Here is a 15,570-nt window from a genome sequence, read left to right as displayed (position 1 = left end):
CGATGCACAAAGAGGAAAGACGACGTCAGGAAATAGAAAACAATAAAGTAATCATACAAATCAATTTTGTACAGAGATCAGAAGTAAAACAGCATACACAAAAACACAGTACCCTCTCATCTTCACTATTGTCTGCAACAGTGGCCAATGTGTTAAAAAATAAATTATCAAAATATTTAACATCTAAAAACAAACCTAGTTATACAATATTACCATTAACTTTAATAATGCATTATTGATTTGTTCAACAGGGATCGTTGTGTATGCTATAAATAGCTTAAAATTATACATGACATGAACAAAATTTATATATATAAAAAAGAAACCTTGCCCCTTTTATATAAGCAAACTAAAGATTAAGACTTGCAGATACTAAAATCACAGCAATACCTGCGAAGCTGCATGAGTGGAGGATTTCCTACTGGAAGAATAACAGAAGTGTGTCACTTGGAGCCTGATCTAAACTGTCCAAACCTGAAAAAATATGAATGAAGAAGAAACACGGGAGCTTTCTGAGAAGTTTCTGAACCCTATTAAAGCCTGAATTTGTGTATGACAAACTGGTAAAAGTACTATTTCTGAACACAGAGCAGAAAAGTCCAAACAAGTTTAGGTATAAACGTCACTGGTATCAAAGATACTGGGATGACGACAGCCCGACTTGAAGCTGTAAAAGAGGCTGCGGAAGGATGAGTAAGCGGTGACATTAAAGCAGATGCAATGTTTTGTTTTTGTTTGTTTTTTTTATGGGATGAAGAGAAGCAGGAGAAGATGGCAGTTTTCTGTCTAGCAAACGCTCCAAATATAACACTTGTTCCCTATTGTGTCAGCGGAAGAAAAGTATGAGAGCAGGAGTCAGCGAAAAGGATAAAAACCCCTTTTCACTACATAAACAATTTTCTATCCAGATAGTGATGTAGTAAACTTTATGGAAAATCAGTTGAGAAACTTTATATGTGTCTGTTTTGGGTTAATCCAGCAAATGAACTGCTAACTGATTTGATTAAAGGGATATCTACAAGTGGCATAAACAACATGTCAAAATCTGATTGCAGACAAACTGTAATTGTATCACAGTACAATGCGTCATATCGGCCACCCCTAATTGATGTTATAGTGTATAATTAACAGCATCTTGAGAAACCTGAGCGAGTCGGAAGATTCACACAAACGGATCCAGTCAGACCAGGGAGGAAACCTCCTGATGAGGGATAAGTAGCTGTTCAACAGGGCAGTTCATGAAAGTACGCATGGAAAGTGAAACGGGAAGATACGACTCATCCTCTGCAGGGATGTATTGTCTATTCAGTACCAGAATCCCAAAAAAAAAAAACCAAACACAGGCAAGACACATATTTCTGTATGAAAAATAGATATACCGTAGTAGACAATATCATTAAGCAAGCTTGCTGTATAAATAGTGTCTTTTGTGTTCATTTGGGTTTATCACAGAACACAGAGACAAATCCTCTCATACACACAGACAGACTGGTTCTGATATGAAGGAGCTTCAGTGTTGTCCAGTGAGTTTCATGTACAGTAAATGTTTTCTATAAGCACACATTACTGGTGACGTAGCTTCATTTCGATTAGTATGCAAAGGAGACGCAGTTCCAGGAATGGTTGGACATTTTGGGGAAATACACTTATTTGCTTTCTTGCTGATGTCCATAATGTTGGTCCATAACCATGTTTGGTTGTTGTAGTTTGGCCCACTTATCAACACAAATGGTTAGTTATAACCCAGTTTCATCTGAAGAAACGAACATTACACATATTTTTCGATTCAGAGTGACTTGCACTTTCTGAGGATGCGATTATTTTCCATGTCCAGCCAGAGTAAGCTCAGACATCAAAGCAAAATGATGCCACTTTCACTCCACTTGCCTGAGAATCATCACGTTTTTAAGTTTTCTACAGTATCAAAACAATTCAGTGACGGCTGTCACACTTCACTAGTACACAGTGTTAACACGAACTGCTTATAACAAATTCAGCATACTTTAAGTATAGGCTAAAAATGTAGCCTATACATTATTACACAACTTATGTAATCAAGTTGTAGCATACAGCATAACTTCCTGTATGTCATTATTATTTGGTTCCTGTAAAAGTTTGCTTCTCATCATAAGTGAAGACTTTTAACGTTTAAATCATTTAATTATCCTGATGTTTAAAATCCCTCTTCAGTATAAAATAAAAAAAATTTGGGCTTGTTTTCAGGGCAGGTTCTGATCGGGCTACTTTTCACACACAGAATATGGGACAGACACCGGGATCAATGGCCAAGCAACCAGGAAACAGAATGTGTTAAATACTGACCTTTAGATGTGCTGGTAGGCGGATACTTAGCCGATTACAGTTAGTTAAGAGTTCGAGTGATAGTGGTATAAATCCTTACATCTAACAGAAAGCGTGTAAGTGGAGATACTTCCCAAAATGTCCAACTATTGCTTTAAATAATATAATAAAAGGTTATTTAAAAGTACTGTACTGTGATAACGACTCAAGGTTAAAATAATTATCCAGTATGTTGAGATCTGAGATGACGCGGCACTACTGGAAACAGTGAAAATTTAATTCAAAACAACGCACTACATTAGAGATATGATACTGGTATCACTGAGTTTCTGACATCGACCATTTACTCTCAACACGCTGATGGCTTGTTTCACATCTATGGGCCACGGTTCATCCATGTAAACGGAGGAAAGAAACATACTGTGGCCCACAAGTTTCATATTACAGTAAACTAATTTGTTCATCACTCAGTTGTCCTTTAACAGATCATCACAGTCAACCTTCTCACATACACACATCGAAGGGTAATAAAACACATCTAGCCTTCAGCACAAACACTGTTGTGCAGTAATGCTTCAGAGTATTTGCTGTACCATCAATTACACACACACACACACACACACACACACACACACACACACACACACACCTCTTTAGTACGACTGTTATGCAATATCAGTACAATATAGATAATATTGATACATGAGAATTGTACCACACAGGCATCTATCTACAGTACCATGTCTGTAGAGCTTCCATTACGTCTAGTGCATTCTGGGAGATGCAGTCTGTAATGTGTTTTTTTTTTTTCTTTTTTTTTTTTTGGCTGATTCGCTGCAGGAACAGTATTAGGCCTCTCCAGGTGATGTAGTGTTCTCAAAAATAGTCAGGTTCTCCTCTCCTAGTCGCTCCACCGGCATAGTAGCATATATATTTATACATATATATGACAAGCATATAAGACTTTTTGACTTCGGTTTAAAAAAATAAACAGGCTCAGAGAGCAGCGAGGGAGGGGCTCTGCTTCGTCTGTGCACACGCTCAGTGAGACTTGCTGGGAGTGTTGCATTTAAAAATCGTCTCTTTCCCACTCTCTCTGGTTTAAGGCAGACCAGTGGAGGTAACTGGGTGAGGTAACATCATTGTGACCTCTGCCTCCTGAAAGAATATGTCTGTCACACTCGCCCTCCCTGTGGCCTGAATCTCACACTCCTCCTCCTCTTCTGCAGCTGTTGATCAGTCCCTCTTTGAGTCAGTTTCGTGTGTTAAGGAGTGAGCCTCGTGCTCACTTCCTGTCTTGTTGAGGTTGGTAAAAAACATGCTGAACTTGCGCAGCTGCTCACTGGCTGTCTGGCTTTCTTCCTGCAAGCGCTGGTTGTTCTCTCTCAGGTTGGCCATCTCTGCGAGCAGAACGACTTTATCCTGCTTCTCCTGATGGCAGACAGGAAAAAAATGAGGAGAGGAGAAGAAAGTTTTTAGTTCAGTGTAACAGGATGATAATGAGTTTTAATTCATCACTTTTCATCACTGCTATTAAAAAAGTAGTTTGACATTTGGGGAAACTTTTCTTCATTGTGGATAGTCAGATCAGGGTAGGCTAGCGGTTTCCCCCGTTTCCATTCTTTATGCTAAGCTAAGCTAACTGAGTGCTGTCTGGCACTTCAAATTAAAAGGACAAGGGCAAAGAAAAAACAAAATCTGGCTCAAGACTTTCTACTTTTAACTGCTTAATTAAAGACAATACAACAATTATGGAAAAACAAAGGATTCTCACTCTCTCCAGATCAGTATTCAGCTGTTTTAACATGACTTCCAGGTGGTAGAGCCGACCGGACAAATCGTTGGGCACCTCATCACTGTAAAGACACACAGCACACATGTAGGTGATAGAGGAAGAGATGGTTTGCTAATGTTTGTGTTTATGTGCATTCATTGATGTTTCTGACTGAACCTTTCAAAAAAAAAAAAAAATAGCTCTTCAGATTCAAAAATATCTTCTTGTTCATGTTGCTCGCTGGCAGAAAAAAAACACCCTCTCTGACGACACACAAGCTGGTACTACAACTAGAGTAAACAACTGTTTATGAGAATACACAGAGGAGTAAACAACCTGAGGGTTCGGTTCAAACCCTGACAGCTCATTGAGTTACCACAAGGTGGCGGTAATGACAAAGTAAACAAATGTCTGAAGACGTAACAGAGACATGAATATTTAGAGGAGTTGAATTTCTAAACTCCTGTTGTTGCGCCACTTTAGAACAAATACTGTTTGTTTCTTCTGTTTGGCAGTGAAATGGACCTACCAGCTGAAGGTCGGTGTGGTCCGCGGTGTCTGAGGAGTGTGAAACTGAACCGGGCTTATGACTGGTCTCATGTCTGGACCGCCAACCTGCGGCTCAGTCAGTGAGAAGAGGGAAACTGCTCTTTGTGCTGCAACAGAGACACAAGATCGCAATTTGAAAAAGCTGCATAAAATGAGTCTTTCCACTGGATTGTCCCTTGGGACAGATGACACAATTACACCTAAACACAGGTGGGCCTGGCAGCAGGTAAGGCCATGGATCAAGTGTTGGCTTCAGTCTGGGGTGTTGGTCTGTGCTGTGATTGTCTTTTGTGGTAGCAGAGGACACGAGGGACAGCAGAGAGACCCAGGAAAGAAATTGTGGCTGGGAAGCAGAGCAGGTGATCGGGTACAAGGTGTAGATGAACACACAGATCCCTCTTTCGTTCCCAGGAGTGTCGTGTGACAGAAGACAGCCGAGACACGGTGAAACCAGTTAACCGCCAAATATCCAAACAATAGATCTCTCACCCACCAGGGTTTTAAGATTCTACACTGCTTAATTTTATTTAGTGAATCTCACTTTTTTTTATCCTGTAAATTCACCATTACAACAGAACAGTTACATTCTTGTACATTAAGAACCCCAGACTGAGCCTGAAGTGAACAAACCTAATCCTGAAGCGTCCCCGTTCTCACCTTCGTAGGCTTTAGCAGCGTTGACCAGACTGGACCACTCCAGTCCACAGGCTGTGTCAGGAAGAGGCATCAGCCCAGGGTCGAGCCTCCTCAGGGGGGGAACTTTGTCTCTAACTTCTGTAAGAGACAGCTCTGACGCAGACAGAGGCACTAGAGGACAGGTGAGGAGAACAGCTGCAGTCAGTAAACAAACCTCTGTATGAAAGAAGGGTATCTACATATTAAGAAGTGAAGAAGTTATGACTGCAGCAAACACCTTGTACATTCTAATCATAACAGGATTGCTTTCGAACTACCACTGAGCTCATTCCAAAGAATGAAATCTGACAGTTAGCACACTCAACACTACAGTGTTGGTAGTTAATATTCAACACTGCTTTCACGATTTTTGTCCATCTGACTGAAAGCAAAACAGCTGTTTTCAGTTTAAACGCACCCTTCTTGCTCTGCGTGTGATTGGAGGAGGAGGCGTGTCTGCGCGTGGGCAGCGTGCAGGTGAACAGTACGTCAGTAGGAGTCGTCTGGTTCTCAGAGTTGGCAAAGCTGGAGTCCCTGCGCCCGCTGCACAGCGACTCGTCCGAAAAGGTGCGCTGCAAAGTTCGTCTGGGAGACTACAAGGACAAAAGTGAGAGAGATCAGAGCTGTGTGTGCAAATTCATGAAAGTACGATGACTGTTAACTGAGAGCCTTATAGGATAGCCCGCAAGTGTTAGTGTTTTGCTCACTGGGTCTCTTTGTGGCATCTCTCCCGGGTTGTCCATGATGATCAGTTTCTTCAGGTCGTCCTCGATGGTGCTCTTATAGGTCCGTCGTGGAGAGCGCAGGTCTCTCAGTGATGCTCGGAGTCGAGGTTGTCCGAACACGTTCTTTGAATTCGCATCCACCTGCCTGGAAATCACAATGATTTTCACCACTGGTCAAACTGTCAGCTCGTTCTTCCTACCATAGACACAATGTCATGTTTTAGGATGGTTTTAAGTCTTTGTGCGCTCCTTTAACCCATTTCACTTCAAGACTTCTCCAAGACCTTAATGAAAGCTGCAGGGTAAGGTACTTGAAACCAACCTCCAGTTACTGAAGATAATGTTTTAAGGACAAATCAAACCTGGTGATTTTAAAAGGCTCTGTCTTACTTCTTGCTGTTGCTGCTGTCAGAGCTGGATGTGTTGGTTGTGTTTGATGGCGATGGGCTGTTGTCTTCGTTCTGCCAGGCCGTTTGTCTGCTCTTCCCGTATAAGGCTTTGGGGGCGGAGCTGGACAGAGGGATGGAGCTTAACTGAGCTGAAGTGGGTGTTGCTGTAGCGGCTCGGACATGCCGCGCTTTCTCCGTTGTCGGAGTCTTGTAACCCTGCGGTGTGTAGGCCCTGAGAGGCCGGGAGGACACACAGATATTCATGTAACCAATGATTTCAAAATCATCAACAGTATAGTCGAATGGCTGCAGGAAGCAAACTGATAAAAATAAAAATTGTCAGAAAAATTGCAATTAAAAACTCCCAAGCGCTCACTGCCTCTCATCATGGTGATAATTGAGGGCAATGATAATATGTCTATAAACATTTTTATCAGCTCTATCTTCTTTCATCTGGACTGCGTTGGCTGGAAGGTGAGAAGATAAATGTTCAGAGTGACTTCGGCAAGAAAATCAACCTGAAGTAAGAGCAGTGAAGGGGGTTACAAAAAAACAAAAACAAAACAAAACAAAAAAAAAAACAAAACAGGATTTTGAGAAATTACAGAGACATGTTCCCCTGTTACTCAGCGGAAATTACATCCTTGGGTGTGAATAATTAGGCAGGACTCATACGATTGGCCACACACACTGTGAGTGTAATGCTGGGGGTAAAAGGCGGCAGCTGTAAGTAAGTTTGCTCAATATTTGAGGAAAGACAACATCTGCTTGTCTTGTCATGCCCTTTGCATGGGAAAAAAAATAACATTTACAGTCATATTATCTCAACAGACTATGTCACAGGTAGGTTGTGATGCACCACGATGCAAGGTACATCCATTTAAATAAAAAGAACTAGATATTTAGATCACAGGAAGCAACAAAACGACTTCTGTGGTGATTTTTTCCTGTTAAATTCTGCATTTTACATTTAAATTTTTTTATTGCCCTTTTGTAGGATCAATGACATATTTCTAATACCAAAAAGACCCGTTTGCAAGCAATGAGTTACAGCTTTTTGAGACATTAAGAAAGAAGACAGTAATAATGCAATGAGGGACAGCTGTCAAATAGACATGATAAACATATAAAATTAGGAACAGAACAAACATTGTTGCACTCAAAATATTTCTGAGTTTTGGTTGTTTTTATAGCACTATGTGTGTGGCCCCTTTATGTGCTTTTATTTATTCTGGCAGAACACATTTTCCTCTCCTCCTCCTCATTGATCAGGCGATGAAAACAGAGTATGTAATTAAAGTTCAGACGGTGGTGTCCATTTAACAACACAATATACATTGTGTTTACCATATTACTGTCTGCCAATACAACTGTATTGAGTTATGAACAACTACTACTACTATCATTTATCAGCTGATTTAGCCACTTTGCCATGCTGTATATTACAAATGCAGGGCCTGTACACTATACCTGTGATGGGGCACTGGTGTCCTAAAGCTTTCTGTTTTAATTTTATGTCTGTACTACATTTGTACGCCGATGGTTCAACGCATCCCAGGCACAGACTGCAGCACTACTCCATGGCACTCAGGTCTTTAAACACAGATTGTTTTAATCCAGCAATGAGTGGTTGAAGCCTTTGTATGTTTGAGTGTTTAATGGCTGTATGTATTTATGATGTGGGGGAGGTAGTGCCAAGTCCACATGCAGAGGAGATCACATGATGACCTATAAGTTTCATAAGGATTAGGCTCCTATAATCCTTCACGTACTCTTCAAAGACGCATTTTCATGTATCACAGTGTTGTGATCTGTGATCCGGTGTTGGCACATAGCTGTGGCTTGGTGGATCATTTATTAAAGATCTCTCAAAACTTAAGTACATGCCTTCTCCATTAAAAACAGCAGCATTAAACTACAAGATTCACTGTCTCCATACAATAAAAGCCAGCACGTATCTGGGATGTTTCTGCCCTGTCTTTTATTGAGGTTGATGTTAGTTAATGTTAGATTCATAAAACAAGCCATAAAAGATGCATTTCATCAATGAGGTGGTCTCTTACCTGGGTTTGAAAGCATCCATTTTATCAGCACTGGAGCCAGGAGGCGGGAATGTCCTCGTCCGGTACCCTTTGTTCTGATTGGCTGCAGCTGGTATGATGGGTGAAGACTCTCGTCTCCTCGCTTCTCCTCCGCCACTGCTCCTTCCCACGGACAGCTCCTGGATGCCGCTGTAGGTCGCAGAGCAGTGCATGGGCTTGTGGGACTGGTTGTTGGACATGTTTCCGTGGCGAATGTTGTTGTAGTGCGTCGAGGCGTCGATGCCGCTGTCGTTGGACCCGCCTTTGTTGACAAGTTCGGGGTCAGGGTCGGCCGGGTCACCGAGGCAACCCCCGCCCACGCCTCGCTCTCCTCCAGCTCCTCCGTCGAACCAGCGCTCGTCGCTGTGGCTGCTGGAGGCGTTACTGGACAGAGTGTTACTGCTGGAGTGACTGGAGTACTGAGTCTCACCCTGCAGAGGACACGAGGACAACGGTCAGACTGAGGGGCAACGAGGCAGAGAAGGTGACAGATGAACAAATGAGACGGGGTTGATGACGACTCTGACCTTTGAGTGTCTGTTTGGAGAGTCTTTCCCTTGGACATCCTGTCTGGTTATTCTCCTCTGGCCCCCTCCACCACCTGGTACCCGAGACGATGACGCTGGGACATGCCAGAGGGGCTCTAGACAGAAAACACACACAGACACTATCAGGATTAAAGCAAATTACACTGAACCTCCATGGTTTGCAAAGAGGATTAAATACTTATAGCACATTTAAACACTGACCTCCCCCCACACACCAACGCACGAAATCACACTCAGTTATCTCTGCTCTACTGTGCAAAACACACACTTTGAAACACTACGGAAACCATGAATGCAGTTAGAGAGAAACATCTGATTAACTTACAACCTGCAGGAACAGATTTCTAGGTAACATATCATCACCTTTAAAGGTAACAACATTAGCATTAGTACTGTCCCTGTAAAGCAGCAATAATCAATATGTTTGTGTAACAATGTGAAAACAATCTGTCACTCATACCTACATAGAATTGCCACCTAGATTTGTAGCTCTGCTTGGCTTTACAGAGGCTTTAAGTGAATACATGTCCTCTGTACCAGAATGGCTTAAAGAAATCACTTATTGCAGGTGCAAACTTGGTCTTCACCAACGCCCGAGGGAAATATCAGGTTCTTTAGCTGTGAAATGCTTGATCAGCTATCTGCTGCAGCTGAAAACGATGCTATGAGAGTGGCTAAAAACACTTAAATTGCAGGCTGTAAAATGAAAACAGTGAACTCAAAGATGCTAAAACCCTGTGAAGCTGAGAGAAACTACAGTTGGGAAATAATTTCCTATGTTAAAAAAAAAAATCGACTGTAGCTGCTTTAAAGTCATGAAGCAAGTACACAACTTGTTGTAGATTCAATTTTTTGTTGAAGGTGATGAACCTGTTTTGCAGCGCTCCATGGTGCTGTCCTGGCTGGTGAAGCCTGAGGAAGACTCTCCACTGGAAGTGATGTCCACACTGAGGTGGGGTTCATAGGGCGGCAGGGGGCGCTGGACTGTTCCATATCTACACAGACGGATCACAGGAGGAGGCAGGGTAGGTGATTAATGAACACATTCATATATCCATGCCAATGTCTGTAGTAAATCTCTTTATTCGTACCACAGGCTATCCAAAAACATATTACACACATATGTAATCAACTATACTGGAACACAGAGAAGATTATGGTGAATGACACAAACTCCAAAATAAAAATCCCCTAAAACCAGCGCTAAAAGTACACAGTTTGTATGTTACTAACAGAGGAGACTTTCACATTCTGTTTTGCATCCTGGTGGCAGTTGAATAAAACACGTTCCTCTGGTTGGGCGAGATGTTATCAGCCTCCACACTGTGAGGAAGAGCCGCCCACACAACAGATCCTTCCTTTAGGAGACAGTGTGTTCATACACGTCTAACTGCAGACCTGAACACGCCACATTATTCAGCCTGTCTTCTGAACTGATATAATCCGCCTCAAGCACACAAAACAGTTGTTATGAGTAACATCGGACATGTTTAATCAAGATCAAAGGAGTGATCGAGCACAGCTCAGAGAACAAAAGACCACACACACACACCTGTCGGGTGAATGTTTGTAGCGTACAAATGGGCCTGGTGTGATTCCAGGCGGCCCCATCGTGGAGAGGCCAACCAAGCCCGAGGAGGGAGAGGAGAAGCTGGCTGAGGTGTTTCTGTAGGGCAGCATTCTGTCGCCTCCTGCAGGAGACAGGCTGTAGTGGTTCTCTGGGTAGCTCACTGGCCTGGAGGACACACAGAGGAGTGATGGTTAACCAAGAGAAAAACAAACAGACCACAGGGATTTGAGGGGAGTGTGTAAGGCTGTGACTGCAACACAAGAAACCATTTATCTAAAGTCAGAGAAAAAAAAACCAATCCAGTTTGAACCTGTCAGGATCTGACTGTGGTTATTAAGTTTGGGAGTGGGCAGTGTGATACCAGCTCCAAAAAAAAATTAAAAACACAACAAGCAAAAAACCATATCACTGCAATCAGAGTTTAAATACATGGATTCCTAATCCTATTCAACCAGTGATAACCTACTCAGATTCTGACAAGTTTAAACATCTCTGCAAAGCCAGAGATACCTTCACGTAATATGTTTACATTATTTCCATGGTTTAAGAGTCTATCATCTGGATATGCAGTAACCTGATAAACAAACTGAACTTCCATTTTGTTGCCATGTTTGGAGGTGGACTTTTACGTTTATTATATTTATAATAAATGTAAAGAAAGAGTCTGAGTCTCACCTCTTGGAGATGAGGTGCTGTGGTTCTCTGTAGGGAACAGGCATTAGGGCCTTGTGTGAGCGGGTGGGTGGAGGAGGCGGGGGGACCATGGTGGCCCAGCGCTGCGGGTTGGTGATCTGTGCCCCTGGAGGAATAGATGGGCTGTCCCATCGCCACGTTGGACGAGGGGAGGGCCGGTAGCCTGCCGCCAGAGGCTCAGGTTCTGGCTTCTGCTCCATGGTCTTCATCTCATACTCCTCTGTGCAGCCCCTGAAGAGACAGAGGACGAGAGACAATCAGTACAAGAAGTGAATCAAAAGCTTGAGTCTTTAAATGTCGTTGCTCCCTTCTCCCAAACCCCCATTTTGTCTCCTCAACACAGCCTTCATCCATAGTGTTTGATCCTCAGCTGCAAGTCAGTGAAAAGCAATGATGAGAAGCAGCAGCCTGCCCTCTAAAGACCTAAACTGCAGCTGAACCAGAACTGTGGCTTCTGCACTGAGTTCAGCGAGTAAAAACTGCTCAATAAATTTCCTCAGAAAGACCCAACGAAACACACATTATCGTCCTCTCATAACATGCTTTGTGGGTGCTCAAACACACAGCAGACATGCAACAGAGCTCACTAATGAGCTCCCCTGACGCTGGTGGAGGGAAGGGAGAGAGGAAAGGAAACTGATTATTGGCACATCAGGACTCCATCTTGCTTACTGTGAGACTGAGGTCAAGTGTGTGTGTGTATGCAAACTGATAGCCCTCTAATCCCATCAAAGAGATTCTCACTCAAGGTCTTAGTATATACAGTGCATTTGTACATGCATGCACAAGGGCATAGTTACTACAGCTACAGTTCATGCTCAGTTCAAGTGTATTTTTCTCCAAAAATCTAAAAACAGAATCAAACCGTTCTTAGATTAAAATTAAATGGACAAGAACCCTTTTAGTTCCCTGTCAGAATAAAAAATTAAAACATCAGGAGAGGAAAACAGCCCGCAAATGAAGATAAGCTGGCATTTACTCTCATCAATTATGAAATCACTGAGAGAGCTCCCAGCTGGAAGGGTGGTCATCTTTATTTATCAGCTCAGGACACAAACACAACACTCAAATAAAGATACTCTCATTCTCATAGCAGCCTCACGTCTGATATCTTCTACACTTCATCATTATTTTATTCACAAAGCTTATTACAGGAGGGCAGGGGGCATCAAATATGAATAGACGATGTATTTAAGGCAAGACAAATGGAGAGAGGAAGCGGGAGAGAGGAGATGAGAGAGGAGGGTGACAGTGGCAGTGGAAAAATGGTGTCAAAGTGAAGAGTTAAAGTGAGATGAAAGTGAAATTCACAGTGAGGTGAAACAAGGCAGGAGTGAGATTAAAAAAAAACAAAACAAACCCAACACAGCGAAGACTGAAATAAGGTGGGACACTGTGGGAGGTGAGGACACTGTGTGATGTGTCCCTTAAAGGGTCTGTTCACCCAAATTAGGGCTGCAAGTAACAGTTATTTTATAGATTAATTTGCAGATTAATTTCTCCATTAACTGATTCATTATTTTGGCCAATAAAATGTCAGAAAATAGGGAAAAAATTTCATCACAATTTTCAAGGTCCAAGGTGATGTCTTCATACGTCTTGTTTTGTGTGAGTGACTGTCACTTTAATGATTAACCTAGATTAATCTAAGGATCTGCTCCCTCTATCTACAATAAGCATGTAAACACATCATCAAATGAAAACTGTAGACAGATGTAGAGCTGCGCCAGTCACTCAATTAACTAATTGGTCCATGGACAGAAAATTAATCAGAAACTATTTTGATAAAAGTCTTCTTTTGTAAATGTGAATACACAAGTTTGAGCCATAAGAAATTATACAGGACATTTTTCACTATTTTCTGATATGTTACAGATTAAATGTTCACCAGCTATGACAGCAGGCCTGGTATTGTTTTCAACTTGTGAGTCTGGAAATACCTACTGTAGAACTTTGGCTGGTGTTTATATGTCTGTCTGTGGACAGATTTTGTAACAGTCGGGTACTCGAGTACTGACTACTCATGTAATAATGCAATAATTACTACTGGGTACTCATGTTAGGGTGTAGTACTCATGGTTTGGAATGACAACATGTTGACTGGCAGCTGGTGTGATCCCATCGCAAGCTGATCTCTATTTCATTTTAATTTATTATTCTATTATTATTATTTTCACTGTCAATTCTTCTGCAGGCAATTTTTTCCATTAATAATTTATTCGACAACAAAAAGAGGTCAAAACATTCACTGATCTGAAGGTGACACCTTTAAATGTGTTGTTTAGCCTGACCAAAAATCCCAAAACCCCCAAATGTTCAGTTTACAATGATAAATGACAAAAAAAAACAGAAAGAGCAAATTTCTTTAAGAGGCTAAAACAATTACTGATTATCAGAATAGTTGCTGATTATTTTTCTGTTGATTAATTAATCAACAAATCATTTCAGCTGTAGTTGCAGCCCTAGAGGGATATAAACAGAACAAGGATACACACACACACACACACACTAACAAATGTCTTTAGAAAACACTATGAATCATGGCAGATTTCAAATGGCAGTACAACTATATACAAAAGTACAATTACTATATCTTTATATTTAGAAGCACTAATAAATGCATATGAACGCAACACGTGGTCATTTTGAGGAATATAAGCAACTTATCCATGCAATTACGTAATAGCAGTACATGCTCTGATCACACACACACACACACAGGGTACAAACCTTAGAGCGAACAGAGCTTACATCTGCTGACATGCGGTGTTTCTTCCATTACACTTGCTGAAGCGACACAGCTGGAGCTCCCCAACACGCACACACACACACACTCACATGGTCAAACACACCACTGACATCACACCTCTTCTCCTCTGTACCCGTCCATCTTGCTTGTGCACGGCGTAGGGAGAGCGGCAAGGAAAAACACTTCTAATTCCCGTCTCTCTTTCTCTTTCTTTCTCTCCTCCACCCACTTCTCTCACTCTCAGTGGTGTTGAGACACGTCGTCCTCGCCGAGTGCTCAACTCAATACGCTCAACCCTGCCTTTCTCTTTCTCTCTATCGCCCCCCCTCCCTCTTTTCCGTCCTTTTCATTCGCACAGGGCATGCATTTTTAATTAATCACTTCCACTCTTTTATTTATTTATTTTTTTGTGGTCTCCTCCTTTTTTTTTCCTTCTGCAGATTCCAGGCCTTAATCTCATGCAATCTGCTTGCCTGGCACACAACAGCAAACGAGTCAAAAAGAGGGAGAGGGAGGTAAAGAGAGGGAGAGGGGAAGAGTGAAAAGCAAGACTCTTAATTATCAGCTGCTCCAATGCCACAGTAGTGTGTGCGAGTGTGTATGTGTGTCAGAGGGATTTAACTTGGTGTAATTAAACTGCCTCCGACATTAAAGAAATCTAACCACTATGCGATCACACAGCCAGCCACAATTACTGTATTTAGGAGCCCCGGTTCTCAGTCAGAAACACACACACAGACACACACACACACACACACACACACACACACACTGTGGTTATTTCTTCACCTCTGTAACTTTTCTGTGACACCACATCAGAGTCTCATAAGGCCTCGTTATTCTGTCTCAGTCAAGGCCTTATGCGTAGATGAAAAGGTTGGAGAAGGGTGACAGAAGGGGGAGGAAGCAGACTGGTGGAGAAGAGGAAACGAGATGAGATGAATAGATACGAAGGAGGGAAAGAAACAAAAGAATGGCAGATTTTGTTAATTGATGTGAAACAAATGCTTCTTTCTTTTTTGTCTCTGTGCCTCGTTTTTGCCGATTTCCTCTTGAACCACACTCCGTTCTTTCTCTCTGTTCGCTCGCTTCCTCTTTTCACACACTCCCACACAAAATCCGCTCAGAACATTGGAGTCTGGCCACTATCTCACCCATGCTTTTGTGTGTTTGAGTGAAGAGCGTTCTGCACTCACTCCAGCTTGTTCTTGTTCTTCCACTACAGCTCGCTAACGCTCAGCACCCTGTCAGTCAGGCACGGCCTCAACATCTGTATCTGACTCACTCTCATTAGCTTAGCAGAAAAATAACATGACTTAAACGCACCTGCGAGGCCCCCCCTCTTCGTACGGAGGGATGATGACCACTTTGACCGTGACCGACGTCCTCAGCAGGTCGATCATCTGTTCGTGAGTAAGCGTCACCGCAGCCACCTTGCAGATCTCCACCAACCGACTGCCCTGCCTTAGACCTGCCTGCCAGGCAAAGCCGTATTCCTCCACCTGGATGAGAAAAC

At 42.4% G+C, this 15,570-nt stretch overlaps 1 protein-coding gene across 3 annotated transcripts in view; it reads right to left on the bottom strand.

Moving 5' to 3' along the window:
• Positions 1-2,244: 2,244 nt before the first annotated feature.
• Positions 2,245-15,570, bottom strand: part of sipa1l3 (signal-induced proliferation-associated 1 like 3) — a 62,729-nt gene continuing 49,403 nt past the window's right edge. For 2 of the 3 annotated variants that reach the window (XM_041045722.1, XM_041045723.1), the window contains exons 12-24: positions 15,381-15,556; positions 11,288-11,536; positions 10,595-10,777; positions 9,913-10,037; positions 9,022-9,137; positions 8,477-8,925; positions 6,415-6,645; positions 6,007-6,169; positions 5,718-5,892; positions 5,255-5,431; positions 4,605-4,731; positions 4,076-4,157; positions 2,245-3,732 (exon numbers count right to left, since the gene is read on the bottom strand). In XM_041045722.1, the coding sequence (XP_040901656.1) occupies positions 3,538-3,732; positions 4,076-4,157; positions 4,605-4,731; positions 5,255-5,431; positions 5,718-5,892; positions 6,007-6,169; positions 6,415-6,645; positions 8,477-8,925; positions 9,022-9,137; positions 9,913-10,037; positions 10,595-10,777; positions 11,288-11,536; positions 15,381-15,556 (2,448 nt within the window). In that variant the 3' untranslated portion in view covers positions 2,245-3,537. The remainder of the gene's footprint in view (positions 3,733-4,075; positions 4,158-4,604; positions 4,732-5,254; positions 5,432-5,717; positions 5,893-6,006; positions 6,170-6,414; positions 6,646-8,476; positions 8,926-9,021; positions 9,138-9,912; positions 10,038-10,594; positions 10,778-11,287; positions 11,537-15,380; positions 15,557-15,570) is intronic. The other variant, XM_041045724.1, reaches the window with a different exon arrangement.

Source organism: Toxotes jaculatrix, chromosome 9 (genome assembly GCF_017976425.1).
Source record: "Toxotes jaculatrix isolate fToxJac2 chromosome 9, fToxJac2.pri, whole genome shotgun sequence".
NCBI classification, from domain to species: Eukaryota; Metazoa; Chordata; class Actinopteri; family Toxotidae; genus Toxotes; species Toxotes jaculatrix.
This window is presented reverse-complemented; position numbering and strand designations above follow the sequence as displayed.